This window comes from Panulirus ornatus, chromosome 37 (assembly GCF_036320965.1).
Source record: "Panulirus ornatus isolate Po-2019 chromosome 37, ASM3632096v1, whole genome shotgun sequence".
Classification (NCBI taxonomy): Eukaryota; Metazoa; Arthropoda; class Malacostraca; order Decapoda; family Palinuridae; genus Panulirus; species Panulirus ornatus.
The window spans coordinates 8,895,248-8,919,174 of NC_092260.1; the positions used below are offsets into that span (position 1 = coordinate 8,895,248).

The 23,927-nt window shown below is 41.9% G+C and overlaps 1 protein-coding gene across 1 annotated transcript in view; it reads left to right on the plus strand.

The window, feature by feature from the left end:
* The window catches only part of PolA1 (DNA polymerase alpha catalytic subunit), a 436,605-nt gene that overhangs the window by 310,251 nt on the left and 102,427 nt on the right, over positions 1-23,927 (plus strand). Inside the window, exon 21 of the mRNA XM_071683772.1 lies at positions 981-1,186. Within this exon, the coding sequence (XP_071539873.1) occupies positions 981-1,186 (206 nt within the window). The remainder of the gene's footprint in view (positions 1-980; positions 1,187-23,927) is intronic.

The window sequence follows — 23,927 nt, forward strand, 5'->3', positions numbered from 1 at the left end:
TTGGTGCATTATTACATGACAGCTAGAGACTGAGTGTGAACGAATGGGGCCCTTGTTGTCTTTTCCTAGCGCTACGTCGCACACATGAGGGGGGAGGGGTGGTTGCCAGCTAGAGACTGAGTGTGAACGAATGGGGCCCTTGTTGTCTTTTCCTAGTGCTACCTCGCACACATGAGGGGGGAGGGGTGGTTATTTCGTGTGTGGCAGGGTGGCGATGGGAATGAATAAAGGTAGACAGTTTGAATTATGTACATGTGTATATGTATGTATACGTTGAGATGTATAGGTATGTATATTTGCATGTGTGGATGTGTATGTATATAGTTGTGTATGTGGGTGGGTTGGGCCATTCTTTTGTCTGTTTCCTTGCGCTGCCTTGCTAACGTGGGAGACGGCGACAAAGCAAAATAGATAAGTCAATGAATAGAAAAGTTATAGCTTAGGGAAGAAAAGATGTAATGAATATAATGGGGGTGCTGAAGATTAAGATGATGTGAATATGATTAAATAGTGGTGGTGGAAGCATAGTGAAGATGAGGTTAAAGTGAAGAAGTTAGTTAATGAAGATGATGGTGTAGTGTAGTTGTAGCCTAATGAAGACATTGTGTGGGGAAAACAGCCTTTTTGACTTAATCTACAAAAGTGTCCAAACTTGGTTCAAAGGCTAGGCAGAGAAGCTAGTGATAATGCTGTACAAATGATGATAGTAATAGTATACCCCTGGGATTGGGGAGTATGAATACTGCCCATGTAGCCCTAGCATATAGTAGAAGGCTGTTAAAAGAAGTAGGAGTTGGGGGGCTGGAAATCCTTCCCTTCTCTTTTACTTTCAAAAAAAAGGAACAGAGGAGGCCTAGTGAGGATTTTTTTCCTTCTTGGGCTATCATCTGTTTTTGACTCTATGTAATGAAAGCGGCAAATGTCAAATATGCATGAAAAAGATTTTAATAATCATGATAATCTTTCTATATTTCCATTAGATCAAAACAGAAGTCAACAAACTGTACAAGTTACTCGAGTTAGAAGTTGATGGTGTATTTAAATACATGCTACTTCTGAAAAAGAAGAAGTATGCAGCCCTGACGGTTACTCGACTGGGAAATGGCCAGGTGGTAGAAGAACAAGAACTCAAAGGTCTGGACATTGTGAGACGTGATTGGTCACAGATTGCATCGGATTGTGGAAAGTAAGTTATGATGAAAACTTTGGTGCATTTAGTGTATGCAAGATTTTAATGAAATATGATTGTGTTATGTATTTTGGTTGGCAGTCATTGAAATGATGAATGGTATTGTTAGTGCCTTTAGCACAAAAAAGATCAAGGTTAGTCTTGATGTCATAAATTGGAAAGAAAAATTGATAATTGTATGAGGAAGAATTGTAATGTTTTCAGTTTAGTATCGAAGGAAACTGGCTCTGATTAGTGGGGCTTCTTTTAACAGGTTTTCACATATATAATGATGAGCACATTTTGAATAGCTGTTTTGAGGGTAAGTATGGAAGGTAATGTGTTGCCATGAATGTGTAACAGTTTCTTTAATTGTACACCCATCCCTCACTTTACTTTATGTAGGAGTAATGTCTTGCAAATCCTTGAACAAAGTGCATATATCTTGCCAGTAAACATAGAGAAAAAAATGGGAAGTTTGTAAGAGTGTGAAATATAATGCCCTAAATGTATTTCAACGAGATGTTCATGTTAGTACATCAGGAAAATACACAAAGATTAACAGAAATATCATTTAATAGATTTGGGACATTATTTCTGCTTAAGATAAATCAGCATTTGCCAAAATACACAGGCAGTTAGGCTCAGAGGGACAAGATCCACACACAGTGGTGATAACTGTCAGACTTACTCGCTAGCAGGAACTTGGCGCTCTTTGCCGAGGACCCACGCCTAATCCAGCTCCCAAACTTCACTGAAATTTTGGAACACTCTACTACACATGCCCGCATAGTGGCGAATTTTGACGGCATAGAAAGTGAGACTGGTAGAAGTATGTTCCTCGCAGAATAGTGAAATCACATATAGTGATACTACATAAAGCAAGGGATTAGTGTGATGAGGAAAATGTTGTAACTAAATTGTGGCATCTGATGTGAAATGAAAAACAGTTCTAAGGGAATGAAGCTGATTTTCATATAACGTGTTGGCTCCTTTATTTTAATGAGATAACATTTGGAACAATTAATAAACGACGGCCTCATGTGTACCTCCAATCTCTAGCTTTTATGTAATAATGCACTGAAACCAGACATTACCATCTGCAGCCAAACCCCACAAACTACTCCATCATTTACCTTGACCACTTCATGTGCAGTAATTCAACCTGTTGACTGCATGTCAGTATGGATCATTCTGATTCATTTTATCCCTTGTACTCCTTGGGTCTTCCTGAACATTCAGGCCTTAACCCATTGCGTGGCAGCATAGTTAAGTAGCTCAGAATTGGGAAAAGTTTCAATTTCAGTGCCTCACGGGAATACTCTAGTTTTCTAGAGTATCAAAGTATCACTCTGCATTCTTGTGGTCACCCCTTAATTACACCCTTTGGGGTGGAGCTAAAGGGAGAAAATTTGACCCATTCCATCAGGGCAATAGTAGTGGTAGTTTTCCTTTTAACTACAGACAAACTTGAGGTGTGTTGGGGTTTTCAGTTTTTTGGACAGTCTGGGAATCTCACTACCTCTTTAGACACCACTTGAGTTGCCCTCTACTAGTGGCTTGTCAGAGGTGGGTTACAAACAGTTGAGAAGCAGCACTTAAATCTGCCAATTATGTCACTCACGATTCTGGGCCAGTGGTGGTGTTTGTAGTTATTCCAACATAAACACACCTTTTACTCACCCCACGGACCTTGAGGCTCCAAACTTTGATGTTATGCAGCTCAAAGTCTGTGTCCCTTCTACCACACTTGTTCTCTGTTTTGCCTATTGCTCTCCAAATTCTACATATTTTATATCCTTGTTTGACTGTCTAACTCTTGCCACGAGACAGTGACATCCTCTCACCCGCAAGCCAAGGTCCTCTACTTCAGGGATTTCAGTGTTCACCATATGGAATGGTTGAATTCCTCCCATACAGATGTTGGAATGATTGAAGCCCTTATGTTCTCCATTCTCAATGATTATATTATTATTATTATTTTGTTTTGTCGCTGTCTCCCGCGTTTGCGAGGTAGCGCAAGGAAACAGACGAAAGAAATGGCCCAACCCACCCCCATACACATGTATATACATACACGTCCACACACGCAAATATACATACCTGTACATCTCAGTGTACACATATATATACACACACAGACACATACATATATACCCATGCACATAATTCACACTGTCTGCCTTTATTCATTCCCATCGCCACCTCGCCACACATGGAATACCATCCCCCTCCCCCCTCATGTGTGCGAGGTAGGGCTAGGAAAAGACAACAAAGGCCCCATTCGTTCACACTCAGTCTCTAGCTGTCATGCAGTAATGCCCAAAACCACAGCTCCCTTTCCACATCCAGGCCCCACACAACTTTTCATGGTTTACCCCAGACACTTCACATTCCCTGATTCAATCCACTGACAGCACGTCAACCCTGGTATACCACATCGATCCAATTCACTCTATTCCTTGCCCGCCTTTCACCCTCCTGCATGTTCAGGCCCCGATCACTCAAAATCTTTTTCACTCCATCTTTCCACCTCCAATTTGGTCTCCCACTTCTCCTTGTTCCCTCCACCTCCGACACATATATCCTCTTGGTCAATCTTTCCTCACTCATTCTCTCCATGTGCCCAAACCATTTCAAAACACCCTCTTCTGCTCTCTCAACCACGCTCTTTTTATTTCCACACATCTCTCTTACCCTTACATTACTTACTCGATCAAACCACCTCACACCACACATTGTCCTCAAACATCTCATTTCCAGTACATCCACCCTCCTGCGCACAATGATATAGAGCAAATTATCTTTCACCCTACCCATATACCTGACTGCTTTGACCACTCCCCTAATATTCTGGTTTTGTTTTTTCCTTTGGTCCGTCTTGCTGTAGATACACAATCTCATCCTCAGTTGGTTCACCTGATCACACTCTCATAAATGTATCTATTCTAACAGCACCTCCCCCTCCAGCAGCCCCTTCTAAGCGTAAATACTGGCACCAGAACAAAGCTAACTTGATTAACTTATGTAACTTGTTTTCTGACTTTCCTTGGATAAATTACTTTCTCATATGTGGTAATGCTTCTGTCTGTGCCAAATACATAATAGAGGTTATTCTTGCAGGAATGGAAGCATTTATCCCCTCTTCCTCCAAGACTACTACTTCATGCAATCCATGGTTCAGCGTTCCTGATCTGAGGCCATTCAGACAAGGGATCAAGCATATCAGGCTAGGAAAAACTCTCCTTCCTCTGGCCCCCATTCACTTTAATCATTGCCCATAATCACTGGAAGCATATTATCCATAAGGCAAAGCATTCCTTTATTCATAGGAAGTGCGATAACCTCTCCTCCTCATCCACTAATAGGTCTTTCTGGTCTTTAGCTAAGGGCATCTATAACAGCTTCTTTCATTCTACTTATCCCTCACTTTTCCATTCTGATGGTACTATAGCTGTCTCTTCTGGTGACAAAGCAACTCTCGTTGGTTCTCGTTTCTCCTCTATCTCCATCTTGGATGACACTGACATACCTGCAGCCCCTAATGCTCCTCTTACTAATCCTATGCCTCTTCCCATAATCTCTTTTCAGAGTGTCAGAAAAGCACTCCCATATCCTTCAAAAACCCAGAAATCACAGTCTTCTCTCTGATGACCAGTATGTCGTCCGTAAGGTGAGATCCACTGGTGATATTCATTCCTGTCTACTAATGTCTTGTCATCATCTCAAAGATTTTGGGGTCATATGTGGTTGCCCTTGACATATCAAGGCTTTTGACTGGGTGTGGCATTAGGGTCTTATCTCTAAGCTCCCATCTTCGGGCTTCCCTCCCTCACTTTGCTCCTTGATATCTAGCTTCCTCTATGACCAATCTATGTCTGTGTTTGTTGATGGATCAGCCTTCCACCATTTCTCCATCAACAGTGATACTCCCATGCACTCATACACTGAAGACTCGACATTGCATTCATCCACATCCTTCAGTTCTGCTCCTTCTCTCACTCAGTCTGCATCTCGTCTTGAAACAACTCCCTCAGCAAGTGCAGACTGGGACAGGATATCTTTATGGGGTACTCAAAATCTTGTGAAGTTTAATGCCTCCAAGACCTAATTTCTACCCATCTCTCTGTTGAAAGTTCCTCACAACTCTCATCTCTCCTTTGACACTTCTGTAATTCCACCTATTAACTCAATGAACATACTTGGTATTACTGTAAGATCAACTCTTTCGTGGAAACCACACATTACAGGAATAGCAAAGTTTGCGTCTAATAAACTGGGTGTCCTGTTTAGATGTCGAAACTTCATCTCTTCTGAACTGTTGTTCTGTTTATACAAAGGACTGATTTGTCCTTGTATGGAGTACTGCTCTCACATTTGGGGTGGTATTATCTCTGAATCCTTACTTAACAGAGTTGAGTCAAACGCGTCCCAATTTATAAACTGTCCCTGGCTAAATTACAAACTTGACCCCGTTTCGCTGTGCCACAATGTTGGATAACTTTCCCTCTTCTTTAGGTATTACATTGGTTTTTGCTACCCAAAGCTGGCTGCTTCTATGCCCCCACCACTAGCTAGACCATGCAATACTCAGCATGCTGCTTCGTCACATGATTATTATGTGGCCATCTGAAACTCAACAGTGGGCCATTTTGATACCTGCTTCTTTTCCTACATGCCAAAGCTTTAGAACTTTACCTTCTCATGTCTTTCTCAATATCTGTGACCTGGCACATTTTAAATGACAGGTCTTTCACTTTCTTAAAGATTCATAAATACTTTCCCTTGTTCTTTTTCTGTTTCATAATTCTCTCTGGCTTGTGCAAAAGATGCCTGTGGCATGAGAAAGGTGGGAGGTGGGCAGATTAGAAAGGGTAGTGAGTGGTGGGATGAAGTAAGACTTGGTGAAAGAGAAGAGAGAGAGGCATTTGGACAATTTTTGCAGGGAAGTAGTGCAGATGACTGGGAGATGGAAAAAGAAAGAGGCAGGAGGTCGAGAGAAAGGTGCAAGAGGTGAAAAAGAGGGCAAATGAGAGTTGGGGTAAGGGAGTATCATTAAATTTTAGGGCAAATAAAAGGATGTTTTGGAAGGAGGTAAATAAAGTGCATAAGACAAGAGAACAAATGGGAATATTGGTGAATGGGGCTAATGGGGAGGTAATATCAAGTAGTGGTGAAGTGAGAAGGAGATGGGGTGAGTATTTTGAAGGTTTGTTGAATGTGTTTGATGATAGAGTGGCAAACATAGGGTGTTTTGGTCAAGGTGGTGTGCGAAGTGAGAGGGTCAGGGAGAATGGTTTGATAAACAGAGAAGAGGTTGTGAAAGCTTTGAGGAAGATGAAAGCCAGCAAGGCGGTGGGTTTGATAAACAGAGAAGAGGTTGTGAAAGCTTTGAGGAAGATGAAAGCCAGCAAGGCGGTGGGTTTGGATGGTATGCAGTGGAATTTATTAACAAAGAAGAGTGACCGTGTTGTTGACTGGTTGGTGAAAATATTCAGTGTATGTATGGTTCATGGTAAAGTGCCTGAGGATTGGTGGAATGCACGCATAGTGCCATTGTATAAAGGCAAGGGGGATAAAGGTGAATGTTCAGATTACAGATGTATAAGTTTGTTGAGTATTCCTGGGAAATTATAATGGGAGGGTATTGATTGAGAGGGTGAAGGCATGTACAGAGCACCAGATTGGGGAAGAGCAGTGTGGTTTCAGAAGTGGTAGAGGATGTGTGGATCAGGTGTTTGCTTTGAAGAATGTATTTGATTAGTACTTAGAAAAGCAAATGGATTTGTATGTAGCATTTATGGGTCTGGAGAAGGCATATGATAAAGTTGATAGAGATGCTTTGTGGAAGGTATTAAGAGTATATGGTGTGGGAGGTAAGTTGCTAGAAGCAGTGAAAGATTTTTATTGAGGATGTAAGGCTTGTGTATGAGTAGGGATAGAGGAAAGTGATTGGTTCCCAGTGAATGTCGGTTTGCGGCAGGGGCGCATGATGTCTCCATGGTTGTTTAATTTGTTTATGGATGGGGATGTAAGAGAAGTGAATGCGAATTTTGGAGAGAGGGGCAAGTATGCAGTCTGTTGTGGATGAGAGGGCTTGGGAAGTGAATCACTTGTTCACTGATGATACAGTGCTAGTGGCTGATTCATGTGAGAAACTGCAGAAGCTGGTGACTGAGTTTGGTAAAGTGTGTGAAAGAATAAAGCTGAGAGTAAATGTGAATAAGAGCAAGGTTATTAGTTACAGTAAGGTTGAGGGACAAGTAAACTGGAAGGTAGGTTTGGATGGAGGAAAACTGGAGGAAGTGAAGTGTTTTAGATATCTGGGAGTGGATTTGGCAGCGGATGGAACCATGAAGCGGAAGTGAGTCACGGTGGGGGAGGGGGGCAAAGGTTCTGGAAGCGTTGAAGAATGTGTGGAAGGCGAGAACGTTATCTCGGAGAGCAAAAATGGGTATGTTTGAAGGAACAGTGGTTCCAACAATGTTATATGGTTGTGAGGCATGGGTCATAGATAGGGTTGTGCGGAGGAGGGTGAATGTGTTGAAAATGAGATGTTTAAGGACAATATGTTGTGTGAGGTGGTTTGATCAAGTAAGTAATGAAAGGGTAAGAGAGATGGGTGGTAATAAATAGAGTGTAGTTGAGAGAGCAGAAGAGGGTGTATTGAAGTGGTTTGGTCACATGGAGAGATTGAGTGAGGAAAGATTGACAAGAGGATATATGTATCAGAGGTGGAGGGAACGAGAAGTGGGAGACCAAATTGGAGGTGGAAGGATGAAGTGAAAAAGATTTTGAGCAATTGGGGCGTGAACATACAGGGGGGGTGAAAGACGTGCAAGGAATAGAGTGAATTGGAATGATGTGGTATACCGGGGTCGACATGCTGTCAATGGATTGAACCAGGGTATGTGAAGCGTCTGGGGTAAACCATGGAAAGTTTTGTGGGGCCTGGATATGGAAAGAGAGCTGTGGTTTTGGGTCATTACACATGACAGCTAGAGGCTGAGTGTGAACGAATGTGGCCTTTGTTATCTTTTTCTAGTGCTACCTCACATGTTCGCGTGGGGAGTGGGGTGCCATTTCATGTGTGGCGGGGTGACGACAGGAACAGTTGAAGGCAGCATGTATGAATATGTATATGTGTATGTATTGGAAAGGATCACAATTTTGTGCGTGATCAAGATATTCCGATGAGTCCACGGGGAAAATGAAACACGAAAAGTTCCCAAGTGCACTTTCGTGTAATAATCACATCATCAGGGGAGACACAAGAGAGAAATATAACAGTCAGTTGATATACATCGAAGAGAAGAAGCTAGGACGCCATTTTGGTAAACATGCGATTGTCCAAAACATGTTTTGGACAATTACATGTTTACCAAATGGCGTCCTAGCTTCGTCTCTTCGATGTATATCAACTGACTGTTATATTTCTCTCTTGTGTCTCCCCTGATGATGTGATTATTTCACACAAGTGCACTTGGGAACTTTTCGTGTTTCATATTTCCCATGGACTCAGGAATGTGTATATATGTATTTGTATGTGAATTGGATCGATGTGGTATACCTGGGTCGACGTGCTGTCAGTGGATTGAACCAGGGCATTTGAAGCGTCTGGGGTAAACCATGGAAAGTTGTGTGGGGCCTGGATGTGGAAAGGGAGCTGTGGTCTCGGGCATTATTGCATGACAGCTAGAGAATGAGTGTGAACGAATGGGGCCTTTGTTGTCTTTTCCTAGCGCTACCTCGCACACATGGGGGGTAGGGGGATGTTATTCCATGTGTGACGAGGTGGCGATGTGAATTAATAAAGGCAGACAGTGTGAATTGTGTGCATGTGTATATATGTATATGTCTTTGTGTGTATATAAATGTGTACATTGAGATGTATGGGTATGTATATTTGCGTGTGCGGACGTGTATGTATATGCATGTGTATGTGGGTGGGTTGGGCCATTTCTTTCGTCTGTTTCCTTGCGCTACCTCGTAAACGCGGGAGACAGCGACAAAGCAAAATAAATAAATAAATATATATTTATATGTGCGCAGGAGGATGGATGTGCTGGAAATGAGATGTTTGAGGACAATGTGTGATGTGAGGTGGTTTGATCGAGTAAGTAACGTAAGGGTAAGAGGGATGTGTGGAAATAAAAAGAGCGTGGTTGAGAGAGCAGAAGAGGGTGTTTTGAAATGGTTTGGGCACATGGAGAGAATGAGTGAGGAAAGATTCACCAAGAGGATATATGTGTCGGAAGTGGAGGGAACGAGGAGAAGTGGGAGACCAAATTGGAGGTGGAAAGATGGAGTGAAAAAGATTTTGTGTGATCGGGGCCTGAACATGCAGGAGGGTGTAAGGAGGGCAAGGAATAGAGTGAATTGGATCAATGAGGTATACCGGGGTTGACATGCTGTCAGTGGATTGAATCAGGGCATGTGAAGCGTCTGGGGTAAATCATGGAAAGCTGTGTAGGTATGTATATTTGCGTGTGTGGACGTATGTATATACATGTGTATGGGGGTGGGTTGGGCCATTTCTTTCGTCTGTTTCCTTGCGCTACCTCGCAAACACGGGAGACAGCAACAAAGCAAAAAAAAAAAAACAAAAAAAATGTATACAGAATGGAAAAAGGTGAGATCAAAGGAGGTAAGGGGAGTGCGGGAGGAATGGGATGTATTTAGGGAAGCAGTGATGGCTTGCGCAAAAGATGCTTGTGGCATGAGAAGCGTGGGAGGTGGGCTGATTAGGAAGGGTAGTGAGTGGTGGGATGAAGAAGTAAGATTATTAGTGAAAGAGAAGAGGGAGGCATTTGGATAATTTTTGCAGGGAAAAAATGCAAATGAGTTGGAGATGTATAAAAGAAAGAGGCTGGAGGTCAAGAGAAAGGTGCGAGAGGTGAAAAAGAGGGCAAATGAGAGTTGGGGTGAGAGAGTATCATTAAATTTTAGGGAGGATAAAAAGATGTTCTGGAAGGAGGTGAATAAAGTGCGTAAGACAAGGGAGCAAATGGGAACTTCAGTGAAGGGGGCTAATGGGGAGGTGATAACAAGTAGTGGTGATGTGAGAAGGAGATGGAGTGAGTATTTTGAAGGTTTGTTGAATGTGTTTGATGATAGAGTGGCAGATATAGGGTGTTTTGGTCGAGGTGGGGTGCAAAGTGAGAGGGTTAGGGAGAATGATTTGGTAAACAGAGAAGAGGTAGTAAAAGCTTTGCGGAAGATGAAAGCCGGCAAGGCAGCAGGTTTGGATGGTATTGCAGTGGTATTTATTAAAAAAGGGGGTGACTGTATTGTTGACTGGTTGGTAAGGTTATTTAATGTATGTATGATTCATGTTGAGGTGCCTGAGGATTGGTGGAATGCTTGCATAGTGCCATTGTACAAAGGCAAAGGGGATAAAAGTGAGTGCTCAAATTACAGAGGTATAAGTTTGTTGAGTATTCTTGGTAAATTATATGGGAGGGTATAGATTGAGAGGGTGAAGGCATGTACAGAGCATCAGATTGGGGAAGAGCAGTGTGGTTTCAGAAGTGGTAGAGGATGTGTGGATCAGGTGTTTGCTTTGAAGAATGTATGTGAGAAATACTTAGAAAAGCAAATGGATTTGTATGTAGCATTTATGGATCTGGAGAAGGCATATGATAGAGTTGATAGAGATGCTCTGTGGAAGGTACTAAGAATATATGGTGTGGGAGGCAAGTTGTTAGAAGTAGTGAAAAGTTTTTATCGAGGATGCAAGGCATGTGTACGTGTAGGAAGAGAGGAAAGTGATTGGTTCTGAGTGAATGTAGGTTTGCGGCAGGGGTGTGTGATGTCTCCATGGTTGTTTTATTTATTTATGGATGGGGTCGTTAGGGAGATGAATGCAAGAGTTTTGGAAAGAGGGGCAAGTATGAAGTCTGTTGTGGATGAGAGAGCTTGGGAAGTGAGTCAGTTGTTGTTTGCTGATGATACAGCGCTGGTGGCTGATTCATGTGAGAAACTGCAGAAGCTGGTGACTGAGTTTGGTAAAGTGTGTGAAAGAAGAAAGTTGAGAGTAAATGTGGATAAGAGCAAGGTTATTAGGTACAGTAGGGTTGAGGGTCAAGTCAATAGGGAGGTAAGTTTGAATGGAGAAAAACTGGAGGAAGTAAAGTGTTTTAGATATCTGGGAGTGGATCTGGCAGCGGATGGAACCATGGAAGCGGAAGTGAATCATAGGGTGGGGGAGGGGGCGAAAATCCTGGGAGCCTTGAAGAATGTGTGGAAGTCGAGAACATTGTCTCGGAAAGCAAAAATGGGTATGTTTGAAGGAATAGTGGTTCCAACAATGTTGTATGGTTGCGAGGCGTGGGCTATGGATAGAGTTGTGCGCAGGAGGGTGGATGTGCTGGAAATGAGATGTTTGAGGACAATATGTGGTGTGAGGTGGTTTGATCGAGTAAGTAATGTAAGGGTAAGAGAGATGTGGAAATAAAAAGAGTGTGGTTGAGAGAGCAGAAGAGGGTATTTTGAAATGGTTTGGTCCCATGGAGAGAATGAGTGAGGAAAGATTGACCAAGAGGATATATGTGTCGGGGGTGGAGGGAACGAGAAGTGGGAGACCAAATTGGAGGTGGAAAGATGGAATGAAATAGATTTTGAGTGATCGGGGCCTGAACATGCAGGAGGGTGAAAGGCGGGCAAAGAATAGAGTGAATTGGATCGATGTGGTATAGTGGGGTCCAATGTGCTGTCAGTGGATTGAACCAGGTCGTGTGAAGCGTCTAGGGTAAACCATGGAAAGTTGTGTGGGGCCTGGATGTGGAAAGGGAGCTGTGGTTTCGGGCATTATTACATGACAGCTAGAGACTGAGTGTGAACGAATGGGGCCTTTGGTGTCTTTTCCTAGCGCTACCTCGCACACATGAGGGGGGAGGGGGATGTTATTCCATGTGTGGCGAGGTGGCGATGGGAATAAATAAAGGCAGACAGTATGAATTATGTACATGTGTATATATGTATATGTTTGTGTGTGTGTATATATATGTGTACATTGAGATGTATAGGTATGTATATTTGTGCATGTGAACGTGTACATGTGTATGTAGGTGGGTTGGGCCATTTCTTTCGTCTGTTTCCTTGTGCTACCTCACAAACGCGGGAGACAGCGACAAAGCAAAATAGATATTAGATAAATGTATACATTGAAAGGTATAGGTATGTATATGTGCATGTGTGGGTATTTATGGATATACATGTGTATGTGGGTGGGTTGGGAAATTCTTTCGTCTGTTTCCTTGCACTTCCTCGCTGATGCGGGAGACAGCAACAAAGTTTGATAAAAGAAAATGAATGAATTCTCTCACCATTTTGATTAAGGCCCAGCTTGATGTTTTAGTCCATGATTGAAGCCTTCAACATGAAAAAGAAAAATGAGATGACTGGTGAGAGTAAAAGGAGGGAGGTTGCGGAAAGTTTAAAAGTCTTAGCTTAGATGTGCTGGGATTGGAGAAACCCGTATCCTTGGGGAGGGTATCTATCTTTTTATCCATATTTCTGAAACTTGTTCTCACCTGGAACTCCCTGAAGGGGTGTGGCCAAGGCAGTAGTCTCCATAACTAGTGAACTCTAGTGCTGTATCTTAGCCTTTATGCCTCACATTTAAGAGGCCACTGGCAGAGGGCAACTCTAATGCAGTGTTTGCAGAGGCTCCTACCTAATGTTCTACTTAATGCTTCTGCCTAATGTTACTACTGGGTGTATGGGGTGAAAATGGAAATGATGAATGCAAGTTACGGAAAGGCGTGGAAGAAGGAGTGGTATCAACGGGAATAAAAGAAAAGTATCAGGGAAGAGGGAAAGGTAAATGTGCAATTCTGCTGTCACTGAGAATGTGAGAGGGTGTGATAGAGCACGATTGGAATGGTCCAAGAATAGTGTGGTTGAAAGGAAAGATTGTAATTATGAAATATGCATTAGTATGGTATATGTGCCTGTGAATATCAGGGCTGTTCAAGTTAAGGATGAAATGAAGCATTTGTGGAGAAATTTAAAAAACTGTATAAATGGTTTTGACTGTGAAAAAAAGGACGTAAGGGGAGTAGGGGAGGAATGAGATGTATTTAGGGAAGCAGTGATGGCTTGCGCAAAAGATGCTTTTGGCGTGAGAAGCGTGGGAGGTGGGCAGATTAGAAAGGGTAGTGAGTGGTGGGATGAAGAAGTGAGATTATTAGTGAAAGAGAAGAGAGAGGCATTTGGATGATTTTTGCAGGGAAATAATACAAATGACTGGGAGATGTATAAAAGAAAGAGGCAGGAGGTCAAGAGAAAGGTGCAAGAGGTGAAAAAGAGGGCAAATGAGAGTTGGGGTGAGAGAGTATCATTAAATTTTAACTTTCTAAAAGGGGAAACGGAAGGAGTCACGTGGGGAGTGCTCATCCTCCTTGAAGGCTCAGATTGGGGAGTCTAAATGTGTGTGGATGTAACCAAGATGAGAAAAAGGAGAGATAGGTGGTATGTTTGAGGAAAGGAACCTGGATGTTTTGGCTCTGAGTGAAACGAAGCTCAAGGGTAAAGGGGAAGAGTGGTTTGGGAATGTCTTGGGAGTAAAGTCAGGTGTTAGTGAGAGGACAAGAGCAAGGGAAGAAGTAGCACTACTCCTGAAACAGGAGTGGTGGGAGTATGTGATAGAGTGTAAGAAAGTAAACTCTAGATTGATATGGGTAAAACTGAAAGTGGATGGAGAGAGATGGGTGATTATTGGTGCATATGCACCTGGGCATGAGAAGAAAGATCATGAGAGGCAAGTGTTTTGGGAGCAGATGAGTGAGTGTGTTAGTAGTTTTGATGCACGAGACCGGGTTATAGTGATGGGTGATTTGAATGCAAAGGTGAGTAATGTGGCAGTTGAGGGAATAATTTGTGTACATGGGGTGTTCAATGTTGTAAATGGAAATGGTGAAGAGCTTGTAGATTTATGTGCTGAAAAAGGGCTGGTGATTGGGAATACCTGGTTTAAAAAGAGAGATATACATAAGTATACATATGTAAGTAGGAGAGATGGCCAGAGAGCGTTATTGGATTACGTGTTAATTGATAGGCACGCAAAAGAGACTTTTGGATGTTAATGTGCTGAGAGGTGCAACTGGAGGGATGTCTGATCATCATCTTGTGGAGGCTAATGTGAAGATTTGTAGAGGTTTTCAGAAAAGAAGAGAGAATGTTGGGGTGAAGAGAATGATGAGAGTAAGTGAGCTTGGGAAGGAGACTTGTGTGAGGAAGTACCAGGAGAGACTGAGTACAGAATGGAAAAAGGTTAGAACAAAGGAGGTAAGGGGAGTGGGGGAGGAATGGGATGTATTTAAGGAAGCAGTGATGGCTTGTGCAAAAGATGCTTGTGGCATGAGAAGCGTGGGAGGTGGGCAGCTTAGAAAGGGTAGTGAGTAGTGGGATGAAGAAATAAGATTATTAGTGAAAGAGAAGAGAGGCATTTGGACGATTTGTGGAGGGAAATAATGCAAATGAGTGGGAGATGTATAAAAGAAAGAGGCAGGAGGTCAAGAGAAATGTACAAGAGGTGAAAAAGAGGGCAAATGAGAGTTGGGGTGAGAGAGTATCATTAAATTTTTAGGAGAATAAAAAGATGTTTTGGTAGGGGGTAAATAAAGTGCGTAAGACAAGGGAACAAATGCGAACTTCAGTGAACGGGGCTAATGGGGAGGTGATAACAAGTAGTGGTGATGTGAGGAGATGGAATGAGTATTTTGAAGGTTTGTTGAATGTGTTTGATGATAGAGTGGCAGATATAGGGTGTTTTGGTCTAGGTGGTGTGCGAAGTGAGAGGGTTAGGGAGAATGATTTGGTAAACAGAGAAGAGGTAGTAAAAGCTTTGCGGAAGATGAAAGCTGGCAAGGCAGCAGTTTTGGGTGGTATTAAAGTGGAATTTATTAAAAAAGGGGGTGACTGTATTGTTGACTGGTTAGTAAGGTTATTTGATGTATGTATGACTCATGGTGAGGTGCCTAAGGATTGGCGGAATGCTTGCATAGTGCTATTGTACAAAGGCAAAGGGGATAAAGGTGAGTGCTCAAATTACAGAGGTATAAGTTTGTTGAGTATTGCTGGTAAATTATATGGGAGGGTATTGATCGAGAGGGTGAAGGCATGTACAGAGCATCAGACTGGGGAAGAGCAGTGTGGTTTCAGAAGTGGTAGATGATGTTTGGATCAGGTGTTTGCTTTGAAGAATGTATGTGAGAAATACTTAGAAAAGCAAATGGATTTGTATGTAGCATTTATGGATCTGGAGAAGACATATGATAGAGTTGATAGAGATGCTCTGTGAAAGGTATTAAGAATATATGGTGTGGGAGGCAAGTTGCTAGAAGCAGTGAAAAGTTTTTATCGAGGATGTAAGGCATGTGCACATGTAGGAAGAAAGGAAAGTGATTGGTTCTGAGTGAATGTTGGTTTGCGGCAGGGGTGTGTGATGTCGGTTCTGAGTGAATGTTGGTTTGCGGCAGGGGTGTGTGATGTCGGTTCTGGGTGAATGTTGGTTTGCGGCAGGGGTTTGTAATGTCTCTATGGTTGTTTAATTTGTTTATGGATGGGGTTGTTAGGGAGGTGAATGCAAGAGTTTTGGAAAGAGGGGCAAGTATGCAGTCTTGTGGATGAGAGAGCTTGGGAAGTGAGTCACTTGTTGTTCGCTGATGATACAGCGCTGGTGGCTGATTCGTGTGAGAAACTGCTGAAGCTGGTGACTGAGTTTGGTAAAGTGTGTTAAAGAAGAAAGCTGAGAGTATATGTGAATAAGAGCAAGGTTATTAGGTACAGTAGGGTTGAGGGACAAGTCAATTGGGAAGTAAGTTTGAATGGAGATAAACTGGAGGAAGTGAAGTGTTTTCGATATCTGGGAGTGGATTTGAGAGCGGATGGAACCATGGAAGCAGAAGTGAATCATAGGGTGGGGGAGGGGGCAAAAGTTCTGGGAGCGTTGAAGAATGTGTGGAAGTCGAGAACATTATCTCGGAAAGCAAAAATGTGTATGTTGAAGGAATAGTGGTTCCAACAATGTTATATGGTTGTGTGGGCTATAGATAGAGTTGTGTGGAGGAGGGTGGGTGTGCTGGAAATGAGGACAATATATGGTGTGAGGTGGTTTGATCGAGTAAGTAATGTAAGGGTAAGAGAAATGTGTGGTAATAAAAAGTGTGGTTGAGAGAGCAGAAGAGGGTGTTTTGAAATGGCTTGGTCACATGGAGAGAATGAGTTAGGAAAGATTGACCAAGAGGATATATGTGTCAGAGGTAGAGGGAACAAGGAGAAGTGGGAGACCAAATTGGAGGTGGAAAGATGGAGTGAAAAAGATTTTGAGTGATCGGGGCCTGAACATGCAGGAGGGTGAAAGGCATGCAAGGAATAGAGTGAATAAGAACGATGTGGTATATGGGGGTCGACATGCTGTCAGTGGATTGAACCAGGTCGTGTGAAGCGTCTAGGGTTAAACCCATGGAAAGTTGTGTGGGGCTGGGATGTGGAAAGGGAGCTGTGGTTTCGGGCATTATTACATGACAGCTAGAGACTGAGTGTGACGAATGGGGCCTTTGGTGTCTTTTCCTAGCGCTACCTCGCCACACATGAGGGAGCGGAGGGGGATGTTATTCCAGGTGTGGCGATTGTGGCGACGGGAATAAATAATGGCAGACAGTATGAATTATGTCATGGTGTATATATGTATATGTTTGTTGTGTGGTGTAAATATATATGTGTACATTGAGATGTATAGGTATGTATAATTTTGTGCATGTGAACGTGTGTTTAATGTGTATGTAGGTGGGTTGGGCTCCTTTTATTTCGTCTGTTTCTTGTGCTACCTCACAAACGCTGGGATGACAGCGACAAAGCAAAAATTGATATAAGATAAATTATACATTGAAAAAGGTATAGGTATGTATATGTGTGCAGTGTGGGTATTTATGGATATACATGTGTATGTGGGTGGGTGGGAATTTCTTTCGTCTGCTTTTCTTGCACTTCCTCGCTGAAAGCGGGAGACAGAACAAAGTTTGAATTAAAAGAAAATGAATGAATTCTCCCTCACCATGTTGATTAAGGCCCAGCTTGTTGTTTTAGTCCATGATTGAAGCCTTTCCATGAAAAGAAAAATGAGATGACTGGTGAGAGTAAAAGGAGGGAGGTTGCGCGAAAGTTTAAAAGTCTTAGTTAGAGTGCTGGGATGAGAAAACCCGTATCCTTGGGGAGGGTATCTTCTTTTTTTATCCATATTTCTGAAATTGTTCTCATCTTGGAACTCCCTGATGGGTGTGGCCAAGGCAGTAGTCTCCATAACTAGTGAACTCTAGTGCTGTATCTTAGCCTTTATGCCTCACATTTAAGAGGCCACTGGCAGAGGGCAACTCTAATGCAGTGTTTGCAGAGGCTCCTACCTAATGTTCTACTTAATGCTTCTGCCTAATGTTACTACTGGGTGTATGGGGTGAAAATGGAAATGATGAATGCAAGTTACGGAAAGGCGTGGAAGAAGGAGTGGTATCAACGGGAATAAAAGAAAAGTATCAGGGAAGAGGGAAAGGTAAATGTGCAATTCTGCTGTCACTGAGAATGTGAGAGGGTGTGATAGAGCACGATTGGAATGGTCCAAGAATAGTGTGGTTGAAAGGAAAGATTGTAATTATGAAATATGCATTAGTATGGTATATGTGCCTGTGAATATCAGGGCTGTTCAAGTTAAGGATGAAATGAAGCATTTGTGGAGAAATTTAAAAAACTGTATAAATGGTTTTGACTGTGAAAAAAAGGACGTAAGGGGAGTAGGGGAGGAATGAGATGTATTTAGGGAAGCAGTGATGGCTTGCGCAAAAGATGCTTTTGGCGTGAGAAGCGTGGGAGGTGGGCAGATTAGAAAGGGTAGTGAGTGGTGGGATGAAGAAGTGAGATTATTAGTGAAAGAGAAGAGAGAGGCATTTGGATGATTTTTGCAGGGAAATAATACAAATGACTGGGAGATGTATAAAAGAAAGAGGCAGGAGGTCAAGAGAAAGGTGCAAGAGGTGAAAAAGAGGGCAAATGAGAGTTGGGGTGAGAGAGTATCATTAAATTTTAACTTTCTAAAAGGGGAAACGGAAGGAGTCACGTGGGGAGTGCTCATCCTCCTTGAAGGCTCAGATTGGGGAGTCTAAATGTGTGTGGATGTAACCAAGATGAGAAAAAGGAGAGATAGGTGGTATGTTTGAGGAAAGGAACCTGGATGTTTTGGCTCTGAGTGAAACGAAGCTCAAGGGTAAAGGGGAAGAGTGGTTTGGGAATGTCTTGGGAGTAAAGTCAGGTGTTAGTGAGAGGACAAGAGCAAGGGAAGAAGTAGCACTACTCCTGAAACAGGAGTGGTGGGAGTATGTGATAGAGTGTAAGAAAGTAAACTCTAGATTGATATGGGTAAAACTGAAAGTGGATGGAGAGAGATGGGTGATTATTGGTGCATATGCACCTGGGCATGAGAAGAAAGATCATGAGAGGCAAGTGTTTTGGGAGCAGATGAGTGAGTGTGTTAGTAGTTTTGATGCACGAGACCGGGTTATAGTGATGGGTGATTTGAATGCAAAGGTGAGTAATGTGGCAGTTGAGGGAATAATTTGTGTACATGGGGTGTTCAATGTTGTAAATGGAAATGGTGAAGAGCTTGTAGATTTATGTGCTGAAAAAGGGCTGGTGATTGGGAATACCTGGTTTAAAAAGAGAGATATACATAAGTATACATATGTAAGTAGGAGAGATGGCCAGAGAGCGTTATTGGATTACGTGTTAATTGATAGGCACGCAAAAGAGACTTTTGGATGTTAATGTGCTGAGAGGTGCAACTGGAGGGATGTCTGATCATCATCTTGTGGAGGCTAATGTGAAGATTTGTAGAGGTTTTCAGAAAAGAAGAGAGAATGTTGGGGTGAAGAGAATGATGAGAGTAAGTGAGCTTGGGAAGGAGACTTGTGTGAGGAAGTACCAGGAGAGACTGAGTACAGAATGGAAAAAGGTTAGAACAAAGGAGGTAAGGGGAGTGGGGGAGGAATGGGATGTATTTAAGGAAGCAGTGATGGCTTGTGCAAAAGATGCTTGTGGCATGAGAAGCGTGGGAGGTGGGCAGCTTAGAAAGGGTAGTGAGTAGTGGGATGAAGAAATAAGATTATTAGTGAAAGAGAAGAGAGGCATTTGGACGATTTGTGGAGGGAAATAATGCAAATGAGTGGGAGATGTATAAAAGAAAGAGGCAGGAGGTCAAGAGAAATGTACAAGAGGTGAAAAAGAGGGCAAATGAGAGTTGGGGTGAGAGAGTAATCATTAAATTTTTGGAGAAAAAAAAAATTTTTTTGGTAGGGGGTTTAAATTAAATTTGCGTAAGACAAGGGAAAAAAAGCAATTTCCTTAAAGGGGGGAAAAATTTGGGAAGGTAAAACAAGTTTGGATGTGAGGAGATGGAAGGGTATTTTGAAGGTTTGGTTAAATGTGTTTGATGATAGAGGGGGGCAAAATAAAGGGTGGTTTTGGTCAAGGGGTGGCGAATTGAAAAGGGGAAAGGGAAATTTGGAATTGGTAAACGGGGAAAAAGGGGTTAGTAAAAGCTTTGGGGAAGATGAAAGCTTCAATGCACAGTTTTTTAGGGGGGTTTTAAAAGGGTGGAATTTTTTAAAAAAAGGGGGTGACTTAAATTTTTGACGGTTTTAGAAAAGGGTTTTATTTGATGAAGTAGGGGACCCCCTGGTGAGGGGGCCCAAAGGGTTTGGGCGAATGCTTGCAAAAATGCTATTGAACAAAGGCAAAGGGGAAAAAGGGTTGGGGTGTTTCAAAAAACGATTTTAATTAAGTTTTTGAGTATTGCGGGTTAAATTTTAAATATGGGGGGGTTTTTGTTCGAAGGGTGAAAGGCCCGGGACAGGCCCTTCAGAGGGGGGAAAAGACCCTTGGGGTTTTCAAAATTGAAAGAGGGTTTTGGGATCAGGTGTTTTTTTTGAAGTTTTAAAGGGGAGAAATACTTAGAAAAGAAAAATTGGTTTTTGTATTTTAATTTTAGGGATCGGAGAAAAATATTATAGAGTTGAAAGAGATTCGTGAAAGGAAGGAAATTAAAAATTTTTTAAGGGTTGTGGGAGGCAATTTCTAGAAGCATTTGAAAATTTTTTATCGGAGGATGTAACATTTGCACATGGGGAAGGGAAAAAAAAGTGTTTGGTTCTGAGTAAAATTTTGGGTTTTCCCGGGGGGGTTTGGGGGTTTTTGAGTGTTTTGGTTCGGTTTTAAAGGGGGGTGAATTTTGGGGTTTGCGGAAAGGGGTTTGTAATGCCCTATTTGGGGTTTGGTTTTTTAATTTGTTTAGGGATGGGGTTTTTGGGGGAAAGGGTGAATGGGGGGGTTTTTTGGAAAGGGGGGAAAAAAAATGCAGCCCTTGTGGAGGGAGAGAAGTTGGAATTGGTCACTTGTTGTTGGGCTGTTAAATTCACGCTGGTGGCTGATTCGTGTAAAGAAACGCTAAAGCTGGTAAATTTTTTTGGGGTAAATTTGTTTTTAAAAAAAAGCTGAGAGTATATGTGAAAAAGAGAAGGTTTTGGGTTTACATTAGGGTTGAGGGAAACCAATTTAAAATTGGGAATTTAAAGGGTTTGAAAGGGGATAAACAAGGGGGAAAAAAGGAAAGGGGTTTTCGAAAACGGGATTAAATTTGAGAGCGGATGGAACCATTGGAAGAAAAGGGAAATTTTTTCCAAAATTTTTGGGGGGGGGGGCAAAAGTTCGGGGAAAGCGTTGAAGAATTTTTTTTGGGGGAAGTCGAAAAATTTTATTTTCGGAAACAAAAATGTGAAAATTTAAAGGGAAAATTGGGGTTTTCCCCACTTTGGTTATGAAAGGTTGGGGTGGGCTATGGGATAGAATTGTGTGGGGGGGGGGGGTGGGGGGCCCTTGGAAAAAGGAGGACAATTTTTATGGGGGTGGGGTTTTTTTGGATCAAAGTAAGTAATGAAAGGGGTTTAAAGAAATGTTTTGGAAATTTAAAAATTGTGGTTGAGAGGCAAAAGGGGGTTTTTTTTGAAATGGTTTGGTCAATGGAAAAAGGAATTTTTAGGAAAGTTTTGCCCAAAAGGGAAAATATGGGGTCAGGGGGGTAAGGAAAAAGGGAAAAGGGGGAAAACCAAAAAGGGAAAGGGGGAATTAGAGGGAATAAAAAAGATTTTGATTTGTTTCTGGGCCGGAACAGGCAGGAGGGTAAAAAAGGCATGCAAGGAATAGAGTAAATTTAAGGGAACGTTTGGGGGAAATATTGGGGGTCACATGCTGTCTTTGGTTTTTAACCCAAGGGCATTTTAAGGCCCGGGGGTTTAAACCTGGAAAGTTCTGGGGGCCTGGATGTGGAAAGGGACTGTGGTTTTTTGGTACATTTCATGACAGCAAATGGCGGGAATCGGCGAAAAAAAAAGCAAAAATAAATAAAATAAAGAAAATAGTTAATGTGAAAAGGGGAAATCTGAAAAAAAATTTAGTTATTTTACGATTGAGGAATGTTGGGAAAAAAATGAAAATTTAAAAAAATTATCTAGTGGAAGTCTGTGCTGAGAGGGGTATAGTCCTTCCAGACACCTTTTTTTGGCACAATATGATCCACAGGTACATGGGTGAGAAATTTTGGAAAAGAAGAGCAATAGGCTTTCTTGACTTTTGTACAGGGGAATGAAAAGGTTAAAAAAGGGCCGGGTTGCAGAGGGAAAAAGGGGATTCTTTGGAGACTGACCGTTTTACAATTCATGTGAGGATGAGGATCAGGGAGAAGTGGAGTTATGTGTAAGGAAGAATGGAGAGGTAAAAGTGTTAGGAAGTAAGATGAATCAGAAAAAAATGCAAGTATGAAAGGAGGGTGACCAATCTTTACATGGAAGTGCAGTGAATGTAGGAATGCAGTTATGTGTGAATTAGGTGTTTAAAATGTTGACATAAATATTTTTGAAGGTTGTAGAATTAGCAATTGGATACAAGGTCATGAGGTATAGGAATAAAAAGGGCAATGCATGCTGGATGTAAGAGATTAGGAATTCTGTGGAAAAGAAGAGAAAGGCATACGGTAGATTGCTTACAGGAATATATCAGTGTAAGTTCAGCAAAGGTGTAGGGAAGAATACAGAAGGTTTAAGTGAAAGGTTAAGAAACTAATGAAGCATAGAAAGAAGAGATGAAGATTTTGAAGAAAGTTTAGTGAAAGTTTAGGGAAAATAAGAAATTGTGCATGAAGGGAATGAGGTGGGTGTAAGAGTGGCATTTTTAACGTAAGAAGTAAGAAAGGGGAGTTGCTGAATCAAAAGGATGGCAAGAGTATTTTGAAGAGTTGATGAATATGGGAGAAGGTGAGATAGCATTTGTTATATGCTTGGGTATGGAGGATGGAGAAAGTGTGAAAGAGTGGATGCATTTGATGTGTAATGTAGCAAGGAAACAAGGTTGTGTTTGAGGACTGAGTGAACACTAATATTCATCCTTTATTCAAAGGAAAAGGTGCTAAGGATGTATATAGCAGTGACAGGGAAATAAGGCCGTTAAGCATACCAGGAAAAGTGTGTCCAAGAATGTTGATTGATAAAGTGATGGAAGTGATTCAGTGCAGAATAAGGGAGAAGCAAGGGGATTTTAGGAAAAGTAGGGTATGTGTGCTTTAAATTTTTGTGGAAAGGTGACTATGGAAAAATACTTAGCTAAAGGTAAAAAGTTGTATGCAGCTTTTTTGGAGCTGGAGAAAACGTATGATAGAGTCGAGTGGAATGTTTTATGGGATGTATTAAGGATATATGAGGTTTGAAAGATGCATGTGTAAGAGTGGATGGAGAGTTGAGAGAAAGTTTCGGTATACATGTGTTTGTGTGTGTGAGGCAGTGCTATTTGATGTCACCTGCAATTAAGTATAATGAATAAATAAATAAATATTGTTTATTTATTATACATAATTGCTGTCTGCCACATCAGCGAGGTAGCACAAGGAAACAGATGAGGAATGGCCCAACCCACCCACATACACATGTATAGAAGGCGGTAAATAAAGTGCGTAATATAAGAGAACAAATGGGAACATTGGTGAAGGGGCAAATTGGTAGGTAATGACAAGTAGTGGTGAAGTGAGGGAGATGGAGTGAGTATTTTGAAGGTTTGTTCAATGTGTTTGATGATAGAGTGGTAGATATAGGGTGTTTTGGTCGAGGTGGTGTGCGAAGTGAGAGGGTCGGAAAATGATTTCGTAAACAGTGAAGAGGTAGTGAAAGTTTTACAGAAGATGAAAGCCAGCAAGGCAGCGGGTTTGGATGGTATTGCTATGGAATTTATAAAAAAAAAAAAGGGGGGTGACTGTGTTGTTGACTGGTTGGTGAGGATATTCAGGGTATGTATGGTTCATGGTGAAGTGCCTGAGGATTGGCGGAATGCATGCGTAGTGCAATTGAACAAAGGCAGAGGGGATAAAGGTGAGTGCTCAAATTACAGAGGTATAAGTTTGTTGAGTATTCATGGGAAATTACAATGGGAGGGTATTGATTAAGAGGGTAAAGGCATGTACAGAGCATCAGATTGGGGAGTTTCAGAAGTGGTAGAGGATGTGTGGATTAGGTATTTGCTTTGAAGAATGTATGTGATTAATACTTAGAAAAACAAATGGATTTGTATGTAGCATTTATGGATCTGGAGAAGGCATATGATAGAGTTGATAGAGATGCTTTGTGGAAGGTATTAAGAGTATATGGTGTGTGAGGTAAGTTGCTAGAAG